The sequence below is a fragment of the Mesitornis unicolor genome, unplaced genomic scaffold, assembly GCF_000695765.1.
Source record: "Mesitornis unicolor isolate BGI_N332 unplaced genomic scaffold, ASM69576v1 scaffold42712, whole genome shotgun sequence".
In the NCBI taxonomy this organism is placed as follows: domain Eukaryota; kingdom Metazoa; phylum Chordata; class Aves; order Mesitornithiformes; family Mesitornithidae; genus Mesitornis; species Mesitornis unicolor.
In genome coordinates this window covers 19921-38775 of record NW_010172006.1, presented here as the reverse complement: position 1 = coordinate 38775, position 18855 = coordinate 19921, and the positions used below count along the sequence as shown (strand labels likewise).

General features: G+C 37.6%; 1 protein-coding gene across 1 annotated transcript in view; it reads left to right on the top strand.

The window, feature by feature from the left end:
• Nucleotides 1–1092: 1092 nt before the first annotated feature.
• PCGF6 (polycomb group ring finger 6) overlaps nt 1093–18855 on the top strand; it is a gene marked incomplete at its 5' end in the record, with an annotated part of 21800 nt that continues 4037 nt past the window's right edge. The window contains 8 exons of the mRNA XM_010180231.1: nt 1093–1192; nt 2598–2694; nt 3261–3316; nt 4105–4164; nt 4769–4877; nt 8773–8800; nt 12620–12718; nt 18009–18095. Of these exons, the coding sequence (XP_010178533.1) occupies nt 1093–1192; nt 2598–2694; nt 3261–3316; nt 4105–4164; nt 4769–4877; nt 8773–8800; nt 12620–12718; nt 18009–18095 (636 nt within the window). The remainder of the gene's footprint in view (nt 1193–2597; nt 2695–3260; nt 3317–4104; nt 4165–4768; nt 4878–8772; nt 8801–12619; nt 12719–18008; nt 18096–18855) is intronic.

Below are 18855 nucleotides of genomic sequence, written 5' to 3'. Positions count from 1 at the left end.
TGGCGGGAGGGGGAATGGCCTCGACCGGAGCAGGGCACGACACCGCACGGGCAGCTGAGGGGGTGTGAGCGTCAGGAGGGCAGGAGGTGGCAGGGCGGGCAGCTTGCCCTGCCGTGGGGAGGCTGCTGCGTGCGAAACGCAGCGTCTTCAGGTGAGGCCTGGTGCCTGCAAAAGACCGCGGTTTTCAGACAGGTCCTGTAAGTGGTGGACTTCAACTTACACGCTCTTGGGTACTTAGGAAAACTTTCAGGTGTGAGTCTGGATCTCTGCTTAGGTAGCGTAAGCGATATGGTAATAGGCTTTTTTTGTTACGCAAGTTCCTTTTATCTGTCTCTTACAACAGTCCCTTCCAAACTCTTGGCATAGCTGAGAGGATGGTAAACGGTGGCATGTGGGTGAAATGAATGGTGTCATTGAGGGAAAGAAGGCCCCTTAGTCTCACTTTGAGACAAGAGGAAATGGAACATAAAAATCTAATGCATTAACTCTTTCAGAGACATCTCAGATCATTGCTATAGAAGAAATCGGCTCTTTTTTTTAATAGTAGCCTTTCAACAGGAAAACTGTTGCGAAACTGCTTGTATATGTTCCTGATAAATGTGGTTCTTAGTGAGAATTCAGAGCAGTGTAATATTCGGTCTTTGTTTCAATAGGTATTTGTATAATCCCTATCTGTGTGTCAAAAACAAAAGACGGCACTAGTTATGTACCTTGATTTGGGGCGCCAACACTGGGGCATTTTTCAAATAATTATATTATTTGCTACCAGTATCCGCTTCAATATTTGATGTTCTGTTAAAGAGTTTATCCAAAAGAACTTTTCCTAAAACGGTTGTTTATAGGTTGCTGATCAGATGTGTTTCATGAAATGAATTGCCATTCACAAAATGGTCATTTCAGAAAACTAGGTGAAAGTCGTTAGGAAAGAGCTGTGTATGAGGAATGATTGACCTGTTAAGAAAACCTATTTCTGTAGTGTGCTGATCCAGGATTTTTTCACGGCTTAAGCTGTGATATTTTGGAAGCTGCAGTGAGGAAATTTGATGACTTAGCATGGGTATTCAAGCTCTTACAAACTGTTTTTGTTTGTAGCGTATGATAAACCTCGCAGAATTGACCCCTTACATCCTGTGTTCCATCTGCAAAGGTTACTTCATTGATGCTACAACTATTACAGAATGTCTGCACACCTGTAAGTATCAGGATTGTCATTCTGAGAGTTTAGTTGCAAATTCAAACAAAAATCGGCTGTTAAGATGTACTGGCTTCTCAAAGATAATTCACTGTTAGAAGTGAACGCGTGTTGTGTTTATTCTGTTCCTTAAGGAAAATATATTTGTGGATATCTTAAGCATCTTCAAATAACAAAATCAGTCATGAAGTCAGCTTAGTTTCCCAGGTTAAGGAGGAAGAAGGTGTAGAGAAAGATAAAGCCCAAATAAAACAAAACCAGAGCTACTACATACTTTATTTTTTAAAGTAGGCTTTAGGAATTTGACTATATAAATGAGAAAAGAAAGTTGAGTGGCTTTGCTTATAATGGACTGGAGAGTTTACTAAACTGTTCTTGATAACAGCTTGTAAATTCACAAAACTCAGTAAGCAACTGTGTGGAAGTACCAGTTCAGATTCAGAAATGGTTATATGCAGCCATGAAACAGTCTATAATCTGTTCAATAGAAATAGATGGATAATGAAAAACTGAGTGCTCTTGTCTTGGTTTTCCTCTCAATCCTTGTGTTGTGTTTCAGAGACATCTGAAACATTTTCCATTGCTGACAGAACTATTTTCTCTCAAAGCTAATAAAACCCTTTCTATGAAGCTGACTCTATGATTCTATGTTCCTACCTAAATCCAAGACTTCCTAGTCCTTCCAGCTGCTAATATTGCATAGAGGGAAAACTTCTGGTTTTTTCTTCTCTTGTTTTTTTTTCCTCTCTTATAGGGCACTGCTTACTAGTTTGATACATACCATGCAATATTCAGTGCAGTTTGTAATTTAGAAAAATGCACAACTGTTAATAAGGACAGCATAATGTTGCAATTGCAACTGTGATGCTCTCTTAGAAGTTTCGTGGGAAATGTTGTGAACAAGTTTATTGTGTTCAGGCTGATACGGAGCTGATTTGATAGTAGGTTATTTAGTCTAGGTATTTCTACTCATTAGCTTTCCTTTCCACATTTCTGAAGTACATATAAAATACAATGAAAATGGCAGAATTATTACTTTCTTACTTTGATTCTTCTACTGAAACTCTTAGTAAGGTGCTTTTCAGCAAACCTTTTTCCTGCAGCAGTCAATATTCTGTTGTCCTAGCTTTACTCTTGTTCTGGGTAACACAGTTATAACATTGAACACCTACCTTTGCGTCAGTTGGAATAATCTTACAAATAATCCTAATTGAATATTCAGTGATGGTGTATCCTGTACAGGCAGAGAGTTGCTGTTTACTTGAGTTTGAAAGCTGAACGAAGTGCTTAATTTTGTCTCTGACAAATGTTATTTGAGAGGTCTGAGTGTAAGTGCTCCTCTTACTTAAACAGATGGTATTGTGTAATGGACATGTGACTTCTGTGGGGTTTCTTTTCTTCACAGTTTGTAAAAGCTGCATAGTGAGACACTTCTACTATAGCAACAGATGTCCAAAATGCAATATTGTCGTACATCAGACACAGCCCCTTTATAATATCAGGTAAAAAGTTCGTGTCATTTTTATGGGTTTATTTTTTTCAAGTTTTGCTGCTTGCTTTTAAATGTTTTGTTTTATGGACTTGTAATGCTTTCCTATTTCAAATGAGGGAACAGTTACAAGTAATGCATTGTGTTCTTTGTCTATATGGGTTTCATCTCAAGAGGGAAGGTAAGAATAGTTTATTACCTGCCACCCTGGGTATTTTTATGCATTTGCTCAGTGTTACAGGTGATATGAGTTCTTAACTATTTGCTTTGATTTCCTTTTAGACAAAGCTTTGTTGGCATAATATGCTTACTAACTTAACTCTGAAAGTTGAACTTTATTTTCTTGAACTGTTCCTAAATTCTTGAAAGGTGGTACTTTTAACTTTACATGGGTTCTTCTGCTGGAGCTCTGCTGTCACGACACAAATTTAGAGTGATAAGCAGTTGCTGCTCTGTCCCCCTTCTCTTTATGTATTTCACATTTCAGCAGTGTATTTGATGTGTTGTTTTTTTTTTAATTTAATGAAAACCATTTTGTATTGTACCAAAGACAATTTCATTTTTTTCTCTTCTTAATAGACTGGACCGACAACTGCAAGACATAGTCTATAAATTAGTTGTCAATTTGGAAGAGAGTAAGTCCTTTATTTTATTACCATCTAGAGTTTGAAAAGACTGGACAGAAAACAGAGTAATTCAAAGCCTCATTTCTACTCTAGACTCTTTAAAATAATTTTGTATGTAAATCTTAATGAATTAGCTGTGACAACTGGCATCTTTCTGGCCGCTTTATCTTATGGATAGTGGTACGTAACCTGTCTCATGAAACATGGGTGTCTTTGTATCCAGAATAACATCCAAGTACCATTTAATAGTCATGCCTCATTTTTGTATAAGTACAGAAAATATCATTCCATCTAATAAATTCACTTGGCTTAGATGGAAAAAAAAGTTACTAAGACTGATTCTCTCAAATGCTTTCATTTTTGCCTCACTGACACATTTATTTTTCGGATTTTAGACATGTTCACTGTCTCACGTCATTTATCTTGAACTTTGGGACCAGTGAATCTGCACAGTCCACCTGGGTGGTCTGAGTGAAATATACACAGCTAGTGGATACATATGGACTGGAGATGGTATAAAAATGTTCATGATAGCCAGGAGGATACTAGTTTTTGCAGCTATTTCAGTATAATCTATGGCCAGTTTCTCCGATTTCTTTCCAGTTTTTACTAGCAAACCCTTAGTCTGGGTATCATAAGTGTCCCGGCCTTGTATGGAATACTAGTGACGGTGAAGGTCTGTAGGAACTTAGGAAGTTTTTACTTCTCTGACCGTTGGAAACTGTATGGCTATTCTCAGCATCTGAAGTGACATTCCAATCTGTTCTGTATTGTGTTTTGGTTTGGTTTTTTTTCAGAAGAGAAAAAGCAAATGCATGACTTCTATAAAGAAAGAGGATTAGAAGTGCCCAAACCAGGTGAGCTGTAATAATTTTAGAGGACACTGTTAAGGAAATACTTACTATACCATTTATTCTTAAGGGCTTTCCTTGAAATATTAGGTAACAACTGAGGAAGATATGTGGTACTGGAAATACAGGATTCTTGGTTTTCTGATTACTGTACCTTGTCAGTTCTCAGATTACAAAAGTAGATGTAACTGGCAGCACTTAAACCCAAATTGTGGTTGGATTTTTAAAAACAGATTATATTTCGCCTACAACCAGGAAATATGTATAAAATATGCATTAATTTTATTTTCTAGCCCTTAATAAATAATTACAAAGGAGTAAAAATAAGAACTTCAAAGTGTGACAGATGAGGGATTATTCTAATTATTTCTTGTACTACTATCAAATAAACAGCTGTTTGGAGAAGTGCCATGCTGAAAGCTAATAAAATGCTGGTTCAGATACGCAGCATGAAATGTATTAAGAGCTGATTTAGTAATAAAAAATAACAGGATGAATTGCATGGACTCGGTTTCCTTGTGATCTCATCTGTTTTGCTTGGCGCATGTTAGTGTCGTATGTTGCTTTGATTTCAAGTTGTGTTTGCATTTTGGCTATTTGAATATTTTAGCTGTCCCACAGCCAGTTCCAGTGAGCAGAGGAAGACCTCGAAAAGTTCTGGGCTCCGTGTTCCGGATCCCACCAGAACTTGACATCTCCATACTTCTGGAGTTCATTGGGTGAGTTGTGAGCAAATGTAAGAGCAAGTGGCTGATGTGAGGGTGCTTCTTGTGTCTGTTGGACCATTACTGGCTCTTAGTTTTCATTGAATGTGCATTTCCTTCATCTCGAGTATCAAAGCGGGGAGCTGGTTTTAACTTACAGTGCAATACTGACAGACAACTCCACATAGCTAGATGATGCAGATGATTAAATGTGTAAGGTGGCTTCCTATGAAAATAACTTCCTAAAAAGTGTAGTTTTAAAGCTTACATATGTTTATTTTACTTTTAACAAAGTAGTGTAGTCTCAGTAAACTGAATGAAATACCTGTCTCTTACACTTCCTTATTGCCAGTAGGTGGCAGTACCATTAATGCTGACTGCGCTAGGACTTGCTCATGTAACTCAGGGACTGCGACTACAACCTGAGCAGCAAGAGTAGTGTTCCTCTAAATGTTATAGCTGGGGGTAATAATGTGGTCCACTACTACCTTTGCTTGACAGTTTCCCAGACTTTAATGAATTATAATCTTTTATGTGAAGAGCCACCTTTAGCCATGGATTGTGAGAGGGAAATCCAGCACAAGCACTTGAATTTGTGTTGCTTTCAGAACACAAGAAGGAGAAATTGTATTGCTTTGATGATATGCAGTTTTATATGTTATTGACTGAGAGAGCGTAATTGAGAAAGAATTGAAAGCTGTAACTGCTCTGCTAGCACCACACAGTGCAGGGCCCCAGTTGTGAGGTGGAAGCGGCTTGACTCTCGTGCAACTCTTACCCAGATTGTGTCTGCTTTTGGCTTGACTTTGAACAAAATGTTCAGAGAACTCCAGTGTGTAATCATAGCAAACTTATTACATAAATGATGTAGAATCAAGCTCTCGGAAATTGGGAAATTCTGGCAGCAACGCATACCGTCTTAATTCAGCCGCACTCTTTGTGGGCATCGTGTCCTGGTCTTTTTGTATGCCATGACCAGTGTCTCCACTGTGTCTCACTTTATTTAGAGTACAGAACAAATTTCCTCCATGGGTAAATTTTGGTCAGGTAGGTGGTGGTTTGGTTTTGTTTGGTTGGGGTTTTTTTGCTGGTTTGATTTGTCTGTTACCTATCAAATGGCTGCTTTATGTCCCTAAATGAATGAGTAGTGGGGCTGCAGGAAGAAAAGAGAAAGTCTTAAGAGGCTCTAGGGAGCAGTGCCTGACTGTGCTACAGAATGTCCTTGTGAATCCACATACCTGACTTTAATTTTAGTGTTAATTTTCTTAGTGCCTGAGTTGCAGAAGTGCTGAATGCTCAGAAGCACAGCTGAAAGCAGTGGGAGTCATGACTAAAACTGCAGTATTGAGTGTTCTGCAGACAAATCCAATCTTGGATGTCCCAAATTGGGCACTTGCAGTTCTTGGTTACTTTTCAACACAGTCTGTGTCAGGGTCTTTTTAAACAAGGTATTATGCTGCCATTCTGCTGAGTAGAATGGTATGGAAATATATCGATGTGTTGAAGAAATGCCACTGAGAAAATGAATGCTTTTGCATTAAGAGCAGGTTTGTAATAAATAAAGCCAAGAGCCGTGTGTGAACAGGAGAGGAGAGCAAATACATTATATAGCTGATCATTATGTATTGTACACTCAAAATTTAAATTTAGTTTTTAATTGTACTTAAAAAGCCTTTTTCTTTTCCTTTAATGAATGTGGTATAAAACACATGATGTAATTAGTACAAGGTCCCAGTGACCTGGTGCTTAGGCATGCCTTTTACCCCATTGGGTAAAGTGTGATTCAGTGGATAAATACAGACATAAGGTAAAATTGTTTGACTAAAATCACAGTAGAAAAGAATAAATGTAATGCTATTTACCCTGCATTTATGTTGGGTTAAGAAAATAGGCAGTAATTTTGTTACCTTGGCTGTGACTGTACCTCATTAAGTCAGCATCTAGGTAGGAGTTTGGAGGATGATCGTTCTGGGACCTGTGATGTGTACTGGCCACTGCTGTGTTGGCCCAGCAGGTGGCAGAGGGAGTGTGTGGAGTGAATGGGGACAGGAGTATGCTTTTGTACCAGCAGCCCTGTGTCTTTCTCAATGATAATTTCACTGTATAATGACTTTTAAAATGGGAATTGGATTTTAGTTCCAAGGATGTCCCTTTCAGGTTGGAACACTTGGTGACACTCCAGAGGAAAGCTTCCTTAGATTTTCTTGGCTGCAGCATTTGATACAGTTTGAACGCACTGTGGTGAAAGTACTTTGTTTTAGAAAGTGTGGTTACTTCTGCCCTCACCCTGTGATTCTTAGCAGGTACATTTTTCTTTTTTCAGAGCAAGAGGAAGATGTCAGGCAACTTAGACCTCAAAACTAGTAAACATGTATCTGCCTGTCTGTGAAACAAAATGACTTTTGAATCTGTGGTGGCATATTTGTTTTTCTGATAGTTTTATTTCAAGCTTCCGTTTCAGTGTTGGCAGCAAAGCAGTTAATACTGTGCAAATATCATCTGTACTATGTGAAATTGTCCACTGTTTTGTTACTTATATGGAAGAACAGAATGTTTCTAACAGAAAAAGGATGATGGCTTAACAGCATCTACTTTGCATTTTATTTTAGTGACTTTTAGTCTTCTATGATCTTTTATACTTCATATGTTTAAGGGTTAATATGTTTTCCCTTCAAGGGTCAAAAACAAAGAGCTTTTCTTGGCAATAAGAAATTAAGCAAGCTCTTTGGATAAGGGGAACTTGGAGTAGATTGGACCAGCCAGCAGAAATTGTTACTTTGAAAGCCTGATTGTCTCTATTGTATTTTTAGAGTATATTATCTGCTTTCTTGTGGCTGTTCAACTGTATCAAAGAAAATGACAGCTGTAGTGGTAAAGCTTTTCTATGTTTGTTTCTTAGTAACTTTAAATTTCATTTCAGTGGCAGAATTTGATGATAGTTTTGCTTCACTCTGATAACTGGTACATATGTAGAGGTAGAGACACTCCGTGACAGTACTGTGAAGTGCCATGCTAATGTGTGGTTTGCACAAGCATACAAATACATTTATTTGCTGTCTCAAATGGTGAGTAAAGTATAGTCGATTTGTAGTGGTGTTTAGTTTTTGCCCTCTCCAGTGCAAGGCAATATTGCATTTTTTCCTCTCTCATATGTGCATACTTGTTCATGCAATGCCGGAATAGTGAAATATCATTAATTTGGCTTAATTATTTGAGAAATTTATACATTGCACTACAAGATGGAGGTGTGGAGTATAGATGATTGGTAATAGATTGTATGCTTAGGCTGGAAATCAGTGAACCTCCGTTGAAGCCAGCTGGGAATTTGGTCATTTGCCACCTTTGTGTGCATTTACCCTTCCAGAGAAACACCTGCTGCTTCCCTGAGTTCCTGGATAGCATTAGCATTAATCCTGTGATATAAACAGTCTGGAAAGCCAACAGTTGGTCCAGAAAGCCTCTTTGGTGGTTGAGCATGTTCTGTCAGCAACTTCTTAGGTACTGCCTGTTAAAGTTCCAAATACCAAGGATGATGTAGTATGGATGCTTTAGGAGCATTGATACTGCACCTTATTCCTGTGAAAATTAATGTTATGTTGCATTTAAAAATGGCTTTAGACTGTATTGGTTTTTTTTTCCGTTTCACGTAGACAAACTTAATGTGATAAATAGCTGCATTCATAAGAAAAATGGAGTACCAAATAAAGGGTAGGAGAATAAGATAGATAAATTCAGTCTAGTATTATTTATTGTATTAGATTTTAGTGGAAGGAAGAGCCTGATTCAGAAAATGAACTTGATATGCCATACTACTAAACCAATAAGTCACTATTACGATAAAGAGTTGAGGTTGTTAATAACTGTTGACGTTGGCAATATTGATTGTGTTTACTTTTCTCTTGTTTTTCAGAGCTAACGAAGGCACAGGGAATTTTAAGGTGCAGATGTGATTTAAATTTTTCTTTTATGATTTACTTCAGAAATATACATAACCTGAATGCATTTAATTTAGCTTGTTTCTCTTACGCTGAGTGCAGCCTGAACTTTCATCAGCATAGTAATAACCAACCTTGGATTACTGTATGCTTTCAAACTTATTATTGTGCAGCATCACAGAACAAGAAAATAATGTTTCTGAGGCAACATAATGAAAATTTTAGTGAGAGAATGGGAATACTGATGAAACTTCACCTGGGTGATTCTAGCTACTTATTCTTGCATCTCTCCAAAAGGTGCACTACTGTGGCTTTTATTGGAATCCTAAACAAAGATGTAGCCATTCTCTAAAATACTAAAATAATGTTGTTGTGGTGCAGCCCTAGCCAGCAACTAAGCACCACACAGCCACTTGCTCACTCCCCACAACAGGATGAGGGAGAGAATTGAAAGGGTGAAAGGTTGAGGGATTGAAGGGTTGAGGTAAAGAAAATGCCATGCGCGCAACCAAAGAGAGACAAGGAATTCACTCACTAATTCCTGTCTCCAGAAAAGCAGGGCTCCATCACACATAACTGTTACTTTGGAAGACAAAACACTGTCACTATGAACATCCTCGCTTCCTTCTTCTTTCCCCAGATTTTTATTGCTCAGCATGATATCATATGGTTTGGAATATCCTTTTGGGCAGATGGGGACAGCTATCCCACAGCTGTGACCCCTCCCAGCATCTTGCGCACCCCCAGCCTACTCATTGGCAGGGCACTGCAGGAAGCAGAAAAGGCCTTGACTCTGTGTAAACACTGCTCAGCAATAACAAAAACATCCCTGTGTTATCAGTGCTGTTTTCAGCACAAATCCAAAACATAGCCACATACAAGCTACTCTGAAGAAAATTAACTATCCCCACCAAAACCAGCACAATTGCTTTTTGAAGATGATTCTTTAATTGTAGTGGAAAGCTTGCACACATTATTCAAAGGAAGCATAGCCTGAGGTGTAACAATAGTATAGTAAATTGCTATGTGCTTAAACATATTTTAAAAATTACACAAACTATCTAGACAACACAGTACACTTCCTTAGCAAGAAGAAAACGCCCTTTTCTCCATCCCTGCCCTAATACCGTTTGTTTGAATGGCGGCTGTTCTGCTAAACAAGAAATAGCACTCCCAAACCTTGTTAAAGAATATGGCTCTTTTTTCAATACAGATATTCTTAACTGATCCACCTCAGTAGAAATTCACAGAGAAGCTGCACATAGTTTGTTGCCTTCGTGATTTCATATGCTATAGTTAGAGATACCCAGAACGTGTCATTCCACTATTTTAACAGAGCATTTAGAAAACAAGACTCTTTGAGGGCAAGAAGGAGATGCAATTTAAAATTACTCAGTATGTGTTGCATTTAATCTTTCATTGTATTGGAATTGTAGGACTCAAAAATGAAACAGCACAGAATAATAGGATGTAAGAGACACCTAAATGATACAGTTAGCATGAAAATTTTACTGCTGAAGAATCTGAGAAAAAAGCACGTTGGTATGAATTGTTCTGATTGTACCATTTTACTAATTTCCTTCATGTTTTCAGCTGAGTTGATATCAGTATCTTGTCAGGCACAAATCTGAACTGCTATGAAATTATTGCAGTTATTACTACTATTTTTAATAGTAATTACGTTTGTTATGGCAAGGCTTAGGAGACAGTTTTAAACTTTCAAATACAGAAATAAGAATTTTCAGAAGGAGTTGAAATGTGAGTATAGTTTCCTAAAACAAAATTTATCTGTAGAAGGGGGGAAATGTTCCTGGAAGCGTCTCCGATTTTATTCATCTGTTACACCCCTGCACCCACTCAGTGTTTTTTTCTTCTTTTTACCCTTACATTTCACACTTTTGTTTTTAATCTTCTTGTCCTTGTATCACTCCCGTCCTTCTTGTGTCATATTTGCCCTTCTTTCTGCTTTGTTTTTTTTATCCTGTTCGTTTTGGGCCTCACAAGAATGACTGTAGGGCAGTTCAACCATTGTATTAACTTACGTGTTATAATACTAAAATTTGTGTCAGACACACATTTCCTCTGAAACATGTAATTGCAACGCAAGTAGTTTGGCCTTTTAAAAAAGATACTTGGCACAAACACCATTAAGGAGTGTTTGTGATTCAGGAAAGATACCTTTTTTGTGTGTGCAAGTGTTTTTTGTGGGGTTTTTTTTCCCTTTTAATCCATAAATATTCCTGCTCACTTTAACTCTAGTGTTCTGAGGGTACTGAAGATGAAAGGCTGCTCACCATTACTCGCCATAAATAGTTCTGTGCTGCAAATAATCCTACTAGCCATCCACTGAAGTGCCACTCATCTTATGTACATTTTTAGATTTTTATCATCTATGTGAGCTTGAAGAAATACCGCATCTTTAAATTGGTATTTTTCTACAGCATTTTGAAATTCTTTGATGTATGTTAACCCCTCGTTTCACTCTCTTCTTCCTTTCTATCCTTATTTTCTTCGCTGTGCTTCATATCTTCATGCTTTTTTTAATTCCACTTCAAGAGGTTTACTCATCAACATTCCACATCCTCTTTCCACTTCTTGCAAAACATACCTATTTACTCCAGTTTAGCATCTTAGCATTGCTCTGTCCTCAGTTACTTGTTTATCTGTCTTATTTTTCGGAACTAGGTATCAAACTTCATATATAAAGGATTTTCAACCTCTTTTTTTTTTAGTGGGGATGGGAAGGAGAACAGGTTCATAGGGTCTGTGGCCATAAACTGTGATTTATACATGCGGCAGGCATTCAGCATCATCAGGCTTGCAGCAGCATGGTTCCTTAAATCAGGTCTGACTGGCATTTCTAGCTCTTGTACATGAATAAATCAAACTGTTGTTCCAAAACCAGAGTTATCATGGATACGTGTTTAAATTTGTGATTGGATTCAAGGGTAGTCTGTGACCCTCTGGCCCTTCTTTCAAATTGAAAGAATATGATAAACCTGGATAGTAAATCACAGCTGTTCAGAAGTCAACATAAAAATCCAATTAATTGACACAAAAGGTAATCCATTTATCACACTGAATGCAGTCATCTGCTCTGTCTTTGTGCCTCTTCCCTTCGCTGCCCATAATACCAGTCAGCTGTTCAAAATTTAATCTGTAGAAGAGAAACCCATTAAGATTTTTGAAGCTAGCATAACAAATGTCTTGTCGTTGCAGTCCTTGCTGTGAAAGTATTTAGAAATTATACAAAAAGATTTCAGACCAGTCTTGCCCTTGTGTTCTGCTTAGTAGTATATTTTAATTGAATCTGGAATTTCATGGACTATTAAGTCAATTCCAGTCCAAGCCATACTTCTTCTAAAATGCTAAAGGAGTTAAACTCCTTGCATTATAAAATGACATGGTTTATCTGAATCGTGATTGGTACACAATCCTCATTTGGCAAAAATAAGGAAACTTCAGGAAATAATTCATGTGCTTCTGATGTGTAAATGCTTGTGAAGGGAAAGGTTCTTTAAATGCTGTGTAATACTATTTTCTATGCAGAATTAATAGCAAATACCATTCTCCAGTACTTCAATAGTGAAATAGGGCTGAAGTCGGTAGTTAGTTATTTTTAAGTGTTGTTCTAAACAGCAGCAAGTTTGAACCTGGAGTCTTAATACATTCTTAGTCCTTTCTCTATGGGGTAATCTGAAAGTAGATCAGAGGATGGTTCAGAAATTTAAGCTGTCTTCCTCTGTTACTGGGTTTGGGGTTTATGAGGGATGATGGCTGAAAACATGTATTGTCTTAAGATCTTTCATTGATTCTTTGCAGCCTTTGGAAAAGAAGTTTGTCCGTGTTTCGGGGGAGGCAACAATTGGACACGTAGAGAAATTTCTCAGACGAAAAATGGATCTGGACCCTGCTTGTCAGGTATGCCACTTGTAGTGGCACTTAAAAGTTCACTGTGATCAATGTAACGTCTGTGCTTCAGATAGGACATTTCCATGGTTCATTAGAAGTAATGTTCGGGGCTTCTTACTGCAGTAAGGATTAAAGAATTAAACAGCTGAAATGTTATGATCTGCAAGAAACAACTCTCCCAACTCATGTGAAATATGTAAATTTTCATTCTAATACTTTATTATTCGTATAGAGTTTCTAAAGTTCCATGTAAGATTTCAGCAGATGAAATTCAAAACAAAAAGATACTGCTGTTTCAAAGATAAAAGTAATTATATAAATAGGAAAGTGTGTGAATGTGGGAGGATATGGAGGCAGAGACAGGTAGGAGCTGAATAACAGTAACATTTAACTGAGTGTTGAAGAAGCAAAGAAGGGTTAAGAAAGAATGATACTGTAGATGATGGGTTGAAATGAAAGGTATGAATTCAAATGTAGGCGTGTGCCTCCAAATAAGAATTCAAAGGAGCAGAATATGGTGCAAAAGAATTTAACTTTGTATTTCTCAGCCATTTTGATAGGAATTGCATGTCAAAACCAGTTTTCAGTTCTTCAGTATCTTTCAGCAGCCATTCAGTTGAGAAGGTGCAGGAGTTCCATAATGGTTCTTAAAGCTGTCAATTATTGGTAAATCAAGCTGATACTGATGTGCATAGGCAAATTGTGGAAGTTAAGTGCTGGCTTTGGAGTTAAAGCTGTGTTTTCTTATAGCAGTAACTGAGACAATACAGCATGACTGTGTGCCTCAGTAATGAGTATTTATTCATGCTTCTCACTTTTTCAGTGGTGACAAAGCAAATCAGATATAAATTATTCATCATTTTTAGGAAGTCACGTATTTTCATTTGCTAGTTTCCTCTCAATGAGAGTCCCTGCAGCTTTCAGGTGATGGTGACGTGATATTCTGAACAAGTGCAAGTATCCTCAAAATTAGGCTAGAGCAACTTCTTGCCTTAATTGAGTTGTTGTTTATTTAAGGAGAAGGATTTGTTTGTTTGTTTTGGTCTTCTTAAGTAGTACAATAGAATTTCAGTTTTCAGGAGCAGTGAGCATCTGTAATGGAAACTGCAGTTACTCATCTTTCAAAATCGAGCCAGGCCTGTGTGTTGGATGTCTTACAGACTTTGCAATCTTGTGAACATGTAATAGAGATAATTTGAGAATTTTTCTCCTATTAGTTACTGTCAGTTTGGACTTCACCAAACAGGAGATCATCCGCTGTTAGTGGGTAAATGTTACTGTGTCTCAAAAGCTGAATATTTCACTTCCTTTCTCAAGATGTTGCTTGCTGTTGTCCCAGTCACTTTTATTGCTGCTAGTATCCAGTTTGCCATTCTGGAGTAAGGCGCAGTTCTAGCAGTTCGAATCTCGTGCTCTTTTCTATGCAAGCCCTGGAAATGTTAAATCTGCTTTCTTCTACAGTCAGATCCTTTGTCTGCTTTTTGTCCCACTCTTAACTGTCTAGTGAGGATGCTAGTGTGGTTATTTTGTGAATGCAATCAGTTCCTACCGAATAGCAGCTTAGTTTGACAGTCTGCAGAAGTATTATTTGAGTATATTTTACTTGTTCCCTGTTACAGCTGATTTGGTGACCAAGTGATAGAAAGTAGGTTAACCATTCTCCTGAACTACTGACTGTACTTGTACCTCTTTGACTTAATTTGCTTGTGTGGAATATTTGCCCTTCTTCATTGACCTCCACAAGTGGGTTGGATTGAGGTTAATGAAAATATGAAATAAGCCATCTGACTCATGTGATACTATATATTAAAGTCTAAAAAACAGTTTTGAAGTCACTGCCTTTTTTTCTTTTTCCTAGTCTGAGGCCTCAAATTATTATCAGACCTGTGTATTTGAGTTCGCAAAGGGATTATGATTCAAATTTCCCAGTTTATCCGAAAGGTTAAGGCTTCATTTATTTTTATCTGCCACTTGAGCTGACGGATTCGTAGTTTATTCTTTCTGGTGCTTTGTTTTGATGTCTATGCTTTGTGCAACAATTAATTTTCTCTGTCTGTTTATATATATTTCTAATTACAGTGTCTCTTTCAAATACTCTTGCTGGAATTTGTTGAGGGGGGTGGGTGGTGAAAATAATTTTTGAGCAACCAGATAGCAAATTGCTGTAATAGCTAAGTGGGTAACATAAGATCTGAGCTAAGTACAGGCTATTGAAATCCATTAAATACTTGGCTTTGACATCTGATGCACATCTGTATAGTTCATGTTCCGCTGAAGAGTGGAGAGAAAATGAGAAGTGTTCTTCAAAGTGTGACTGCCTTGGAGCTCATCCTGCAGCAGCATTATTCCTTCTTGCCATTCATTCTGTAAGGACAAGAGCAAGACTGCTGAAAGACTTGCAGCTTGGTTGTCTGAATGTATTAATGCAGCTTTTGGAATGGAAATGTTCCATAATCAGATGTGGTTCCTGAAAGTGTGTATAAACTGTAGCCTGGGAAAAGATCGAAAGGAAGTCTGTGCTCCTGCAGTGTAGTTGTTGATGAAGTTTCTTTATGCCAGTCTTAGACGCTGGAATAGAAATATCTGATATCTTTAATACCAGGTACCAGGAAATGGGAAGTTTTGCCAGCTCTTTGAATAACTAGCCCAAATACTCATGCCAGTCTCTAAAACTTTGTGTTTTCCTTATCCTTCTATGGATAGTATGGGTTGGCATAGAAACTATTGATTGAGGCCTACTGCTTTCTGGGTCAATTTCTATTTTTGCCCATCTACTCCTTGGGATGAATCTTATGTGGGATGCCTCCTACATGAAAGTTTTCTAATTTTTATCTCCATCTTACTTGGTGAGTATTAATTTATAGTTGTCTGTTATCATGGCTTTAAGAGAAGTACCTCTGACAGTAATAATGCCACCTAGTGAAAATAAGTGGTATAATGGAAAGAATACTTTAGTTTAATAAGAATTTTAACAGATGTGACTGAGTATTCAGCAGCTACACCTACATGGTTCTTTTCAGCAAAAGGTCTAAATATATTTACTGCTTTCTTGCTGGCTATCAGCATTAGCTGGCTTCAGTTTTACCAGTCAATTGAAATAGCAGTATATTCATAGCATTTGTGTTCCTGATGCCTCTTTTGCAATGGAATACTATAATTCCTGTATTGCACAAGAATTCCTCTGAGACACATTTCACAACTGATTTGTACACTGAACTGGCTTTTTTTTTTCATTATGTTTTATTCTTCTGCCCTTATAGAATGAATCCTAACATAATTAGCAGGCAGAAATTCAGGCTCTGGTGCTGGAGCAAGGAGATTAGGCATTTGGTATTCAGAGCACTCTTAACACGTTGAATGTGAAAAACACTTTTTCATTTATTAAAAGACATTGAACTTTTAATGGTTACCATTTGAAACTGGAGCAGTAGGATCAACAGTGGAATATTTTCGAACAAGCATTCTGATTCTGTTTTGAAAGATTGTCAGCAGTTGTCACTATGTCGCGTTGTGTCCTGTATTGGGCAAATAGATTAGATTTTCTATTTCTGTACTATATATAAAATGTGAATGTATTTATGTTTCAGTAGGAACAGGATTGAGTTTTTGTTGCCTTATGGTATAAAAACTATAAAACTAAGCTTTTAAAGCAAAGGCAGTTAAACTCTTACATCACTGGAAAGCAAAGCAGACAGGTCTGTCTTCCTGCAGTAATAACTCTAGAGGCTAGAATGCATGGGAAACAGCGGAAATAACTGTAACCAGCATTCAAAAAGAACAAGAAATACATTTCTTTCAGATTCTGTGTTAAATATGTAAAATGTTGATGTTAAATATATACACGTGTGTGTATATATATGGTTCAATATCTAATCAATATTTAATGTTATGTCCAGAATAGTTTTTCCTTGCTGGTTTCCTCCTAGAACTAAGAGAAGTAATCCTAGGCAGCTTACATCTTCTGCACATTAAGATTCAACTTAATGTGAACAGTCTTTTACATCATTACTGTACCGTACAGATGGTGAAGTAAATCAGCCCTTCTTGAGCCTCTGAGGAGTAGAATTCCTGTGTTCCTGATTCTCGGAGCAGTGTAGTTTGCCAACACAGACATAAATCTTCCTAAATCTTTTAATGAAGAACGAGAGAGATAGTGGGTCAGCATGCAGAAGAGCATAAATCCAGGGGAATTGAATAGCTGAAGCACAGAGTGCACCCTGTAGTGGGAAGCGGCTGTATGAGAGAATACGTAATGATATTGCAGTATGCTCCCCGACTACTGCAGTGGCAAAGCCTGGATGTCTTCCTTGCAGAAGGCTGAGGTACAGCTCATTGTCAATGGTCTTAACTTTAATTTTGAGGTTTCATCATTTGTAATTCACAGGTGAGAGCCCTCTCGTGTCTATACTTAGAAATAAGGAAAATGTAACCAAGCTGCAGTAGAGAGAGAAACAGTGCTGCTGTTAGCTGCTCTAATTTGGAATGCTAGAGACTGAATTTACATCATGCACAGTAAATTCATAGTAACTTTATAAAGAAGCTTATTCTTCATAATAGTCAAGGCAAGGAATTCAGAATACCTTATTATGATTTTTTTTCCCCCAAAAAAAATTACTAGTTTTGTGGGCAGTTACTTAACAAGAGTGCCTCCTCTGGAATTGCAGACATCATTGACACAGTTTAGCTGCAGTAGAGGACATTGCTTAGAATTGCTGAGCATGCCCTTCACTTGCAGCACATAGTTTTTGATTGCATTTTGAAGGACTGTGTGAAGTAATTGCTGACAGCGGCATACAGTGAGCTGTTTTTTCTATTAAAACACTTCTTCCAAACAGTCACATTAAGCAGACTTATTCACATGTTTTCTCACTCAAGATAAAAATGAGGGTAGCAATGGCTCATTTTCTATTAGTGGCACAAACAAGTTGCCCTCTTTTGCAACTGATTAATGACTCTGGATGTTTGTGGGGTCATTTTAATACATGAACTAAATTCCCATTACCTTCATCACAGCAATTACTAAGCAGTTTTTTTCAGTGGATGCACTGAACTGGGAGTGAAACAGTAAACTGTCCTCTCTGTTCAAGAAGTGACCCTCAGGTCAGGGCATACGATGGGATGCATTAGGGCAGTGTAGTAGTGCTATGCATGCTAAATATGTTTGGACAACAAAGGTAAAGATGGCTTTAGTGTCTAACACTTCAAAATTGAACTCTTCTAATCAAATGTAAAAGGCTTAGATACTGTTTTGCTAGTCCAAAGGTAAGTTGAACTTGACCACATTTGTTTTCTTTCACAGGTAGACATTATATGTGGTGATCACTTGCTAGAACACTACCAGACACTGAGGGAAATTCGTCAAGCCATAGGAGAGAGTGCAGTACAGGTATGTGTGGCAGCTGGGACTTTGTAAATAGACTTAAGACATATACCGTGTGCTAAGAGCGTTCTTGATGGTTTGATGATGTTCTGGATATGAGGTTTTGTTTTATTTTTTCCTATTCTGAAACAAGTTGCTATCTTATAAATGATAATCGAAAGAAAGGCTGCTATAATTTAACAATCCTTGTTTTCTTCCCTGGCAATTCCATCTCTGCAAGAAACCAAAGGACTGAAGCATCCCCTGGAAGGCTGGCCTTGTGACTGAGTCAGGGGAGTTACCGCGCTTATAAAAGCACAAACCAAAGATACAGAGTAATGAATGCAGTTAATATGCTTGATGCCTATTATACCAGTCGTGGTCACAGCATGAGTGTATCGCCAACTACTTCTTGTTGATAACTTACTGTCTTAAGTGCTGCTGGCTCTGCAAATAAGAAAGCATTTTTTAAATTTCCGTGGTAAAGGAAATTTTTTTCAAGCACCTTTATAATGGGAAGGGTTATACCGTTTTAGAAGTGCAGCAGAACCAAAGAAGTAGTCTGCACAGTGCATAGTGAGATACAGATATAAAATCATGACATATGGTAAACTGTATATTAATCTAAACTTAGAAGTGTGAAAAGTTAATATTCAATACAGTGCGAAGAAATAGAATTTAGATTGGTATTTTATTTGGAAGGCAATGTTAGCATATGGCAGAAAGGCTAAAATAGTAGCTGTATCAGTTCTTGTGACTTGCTTGTGCACACACATGCACAGTCTTT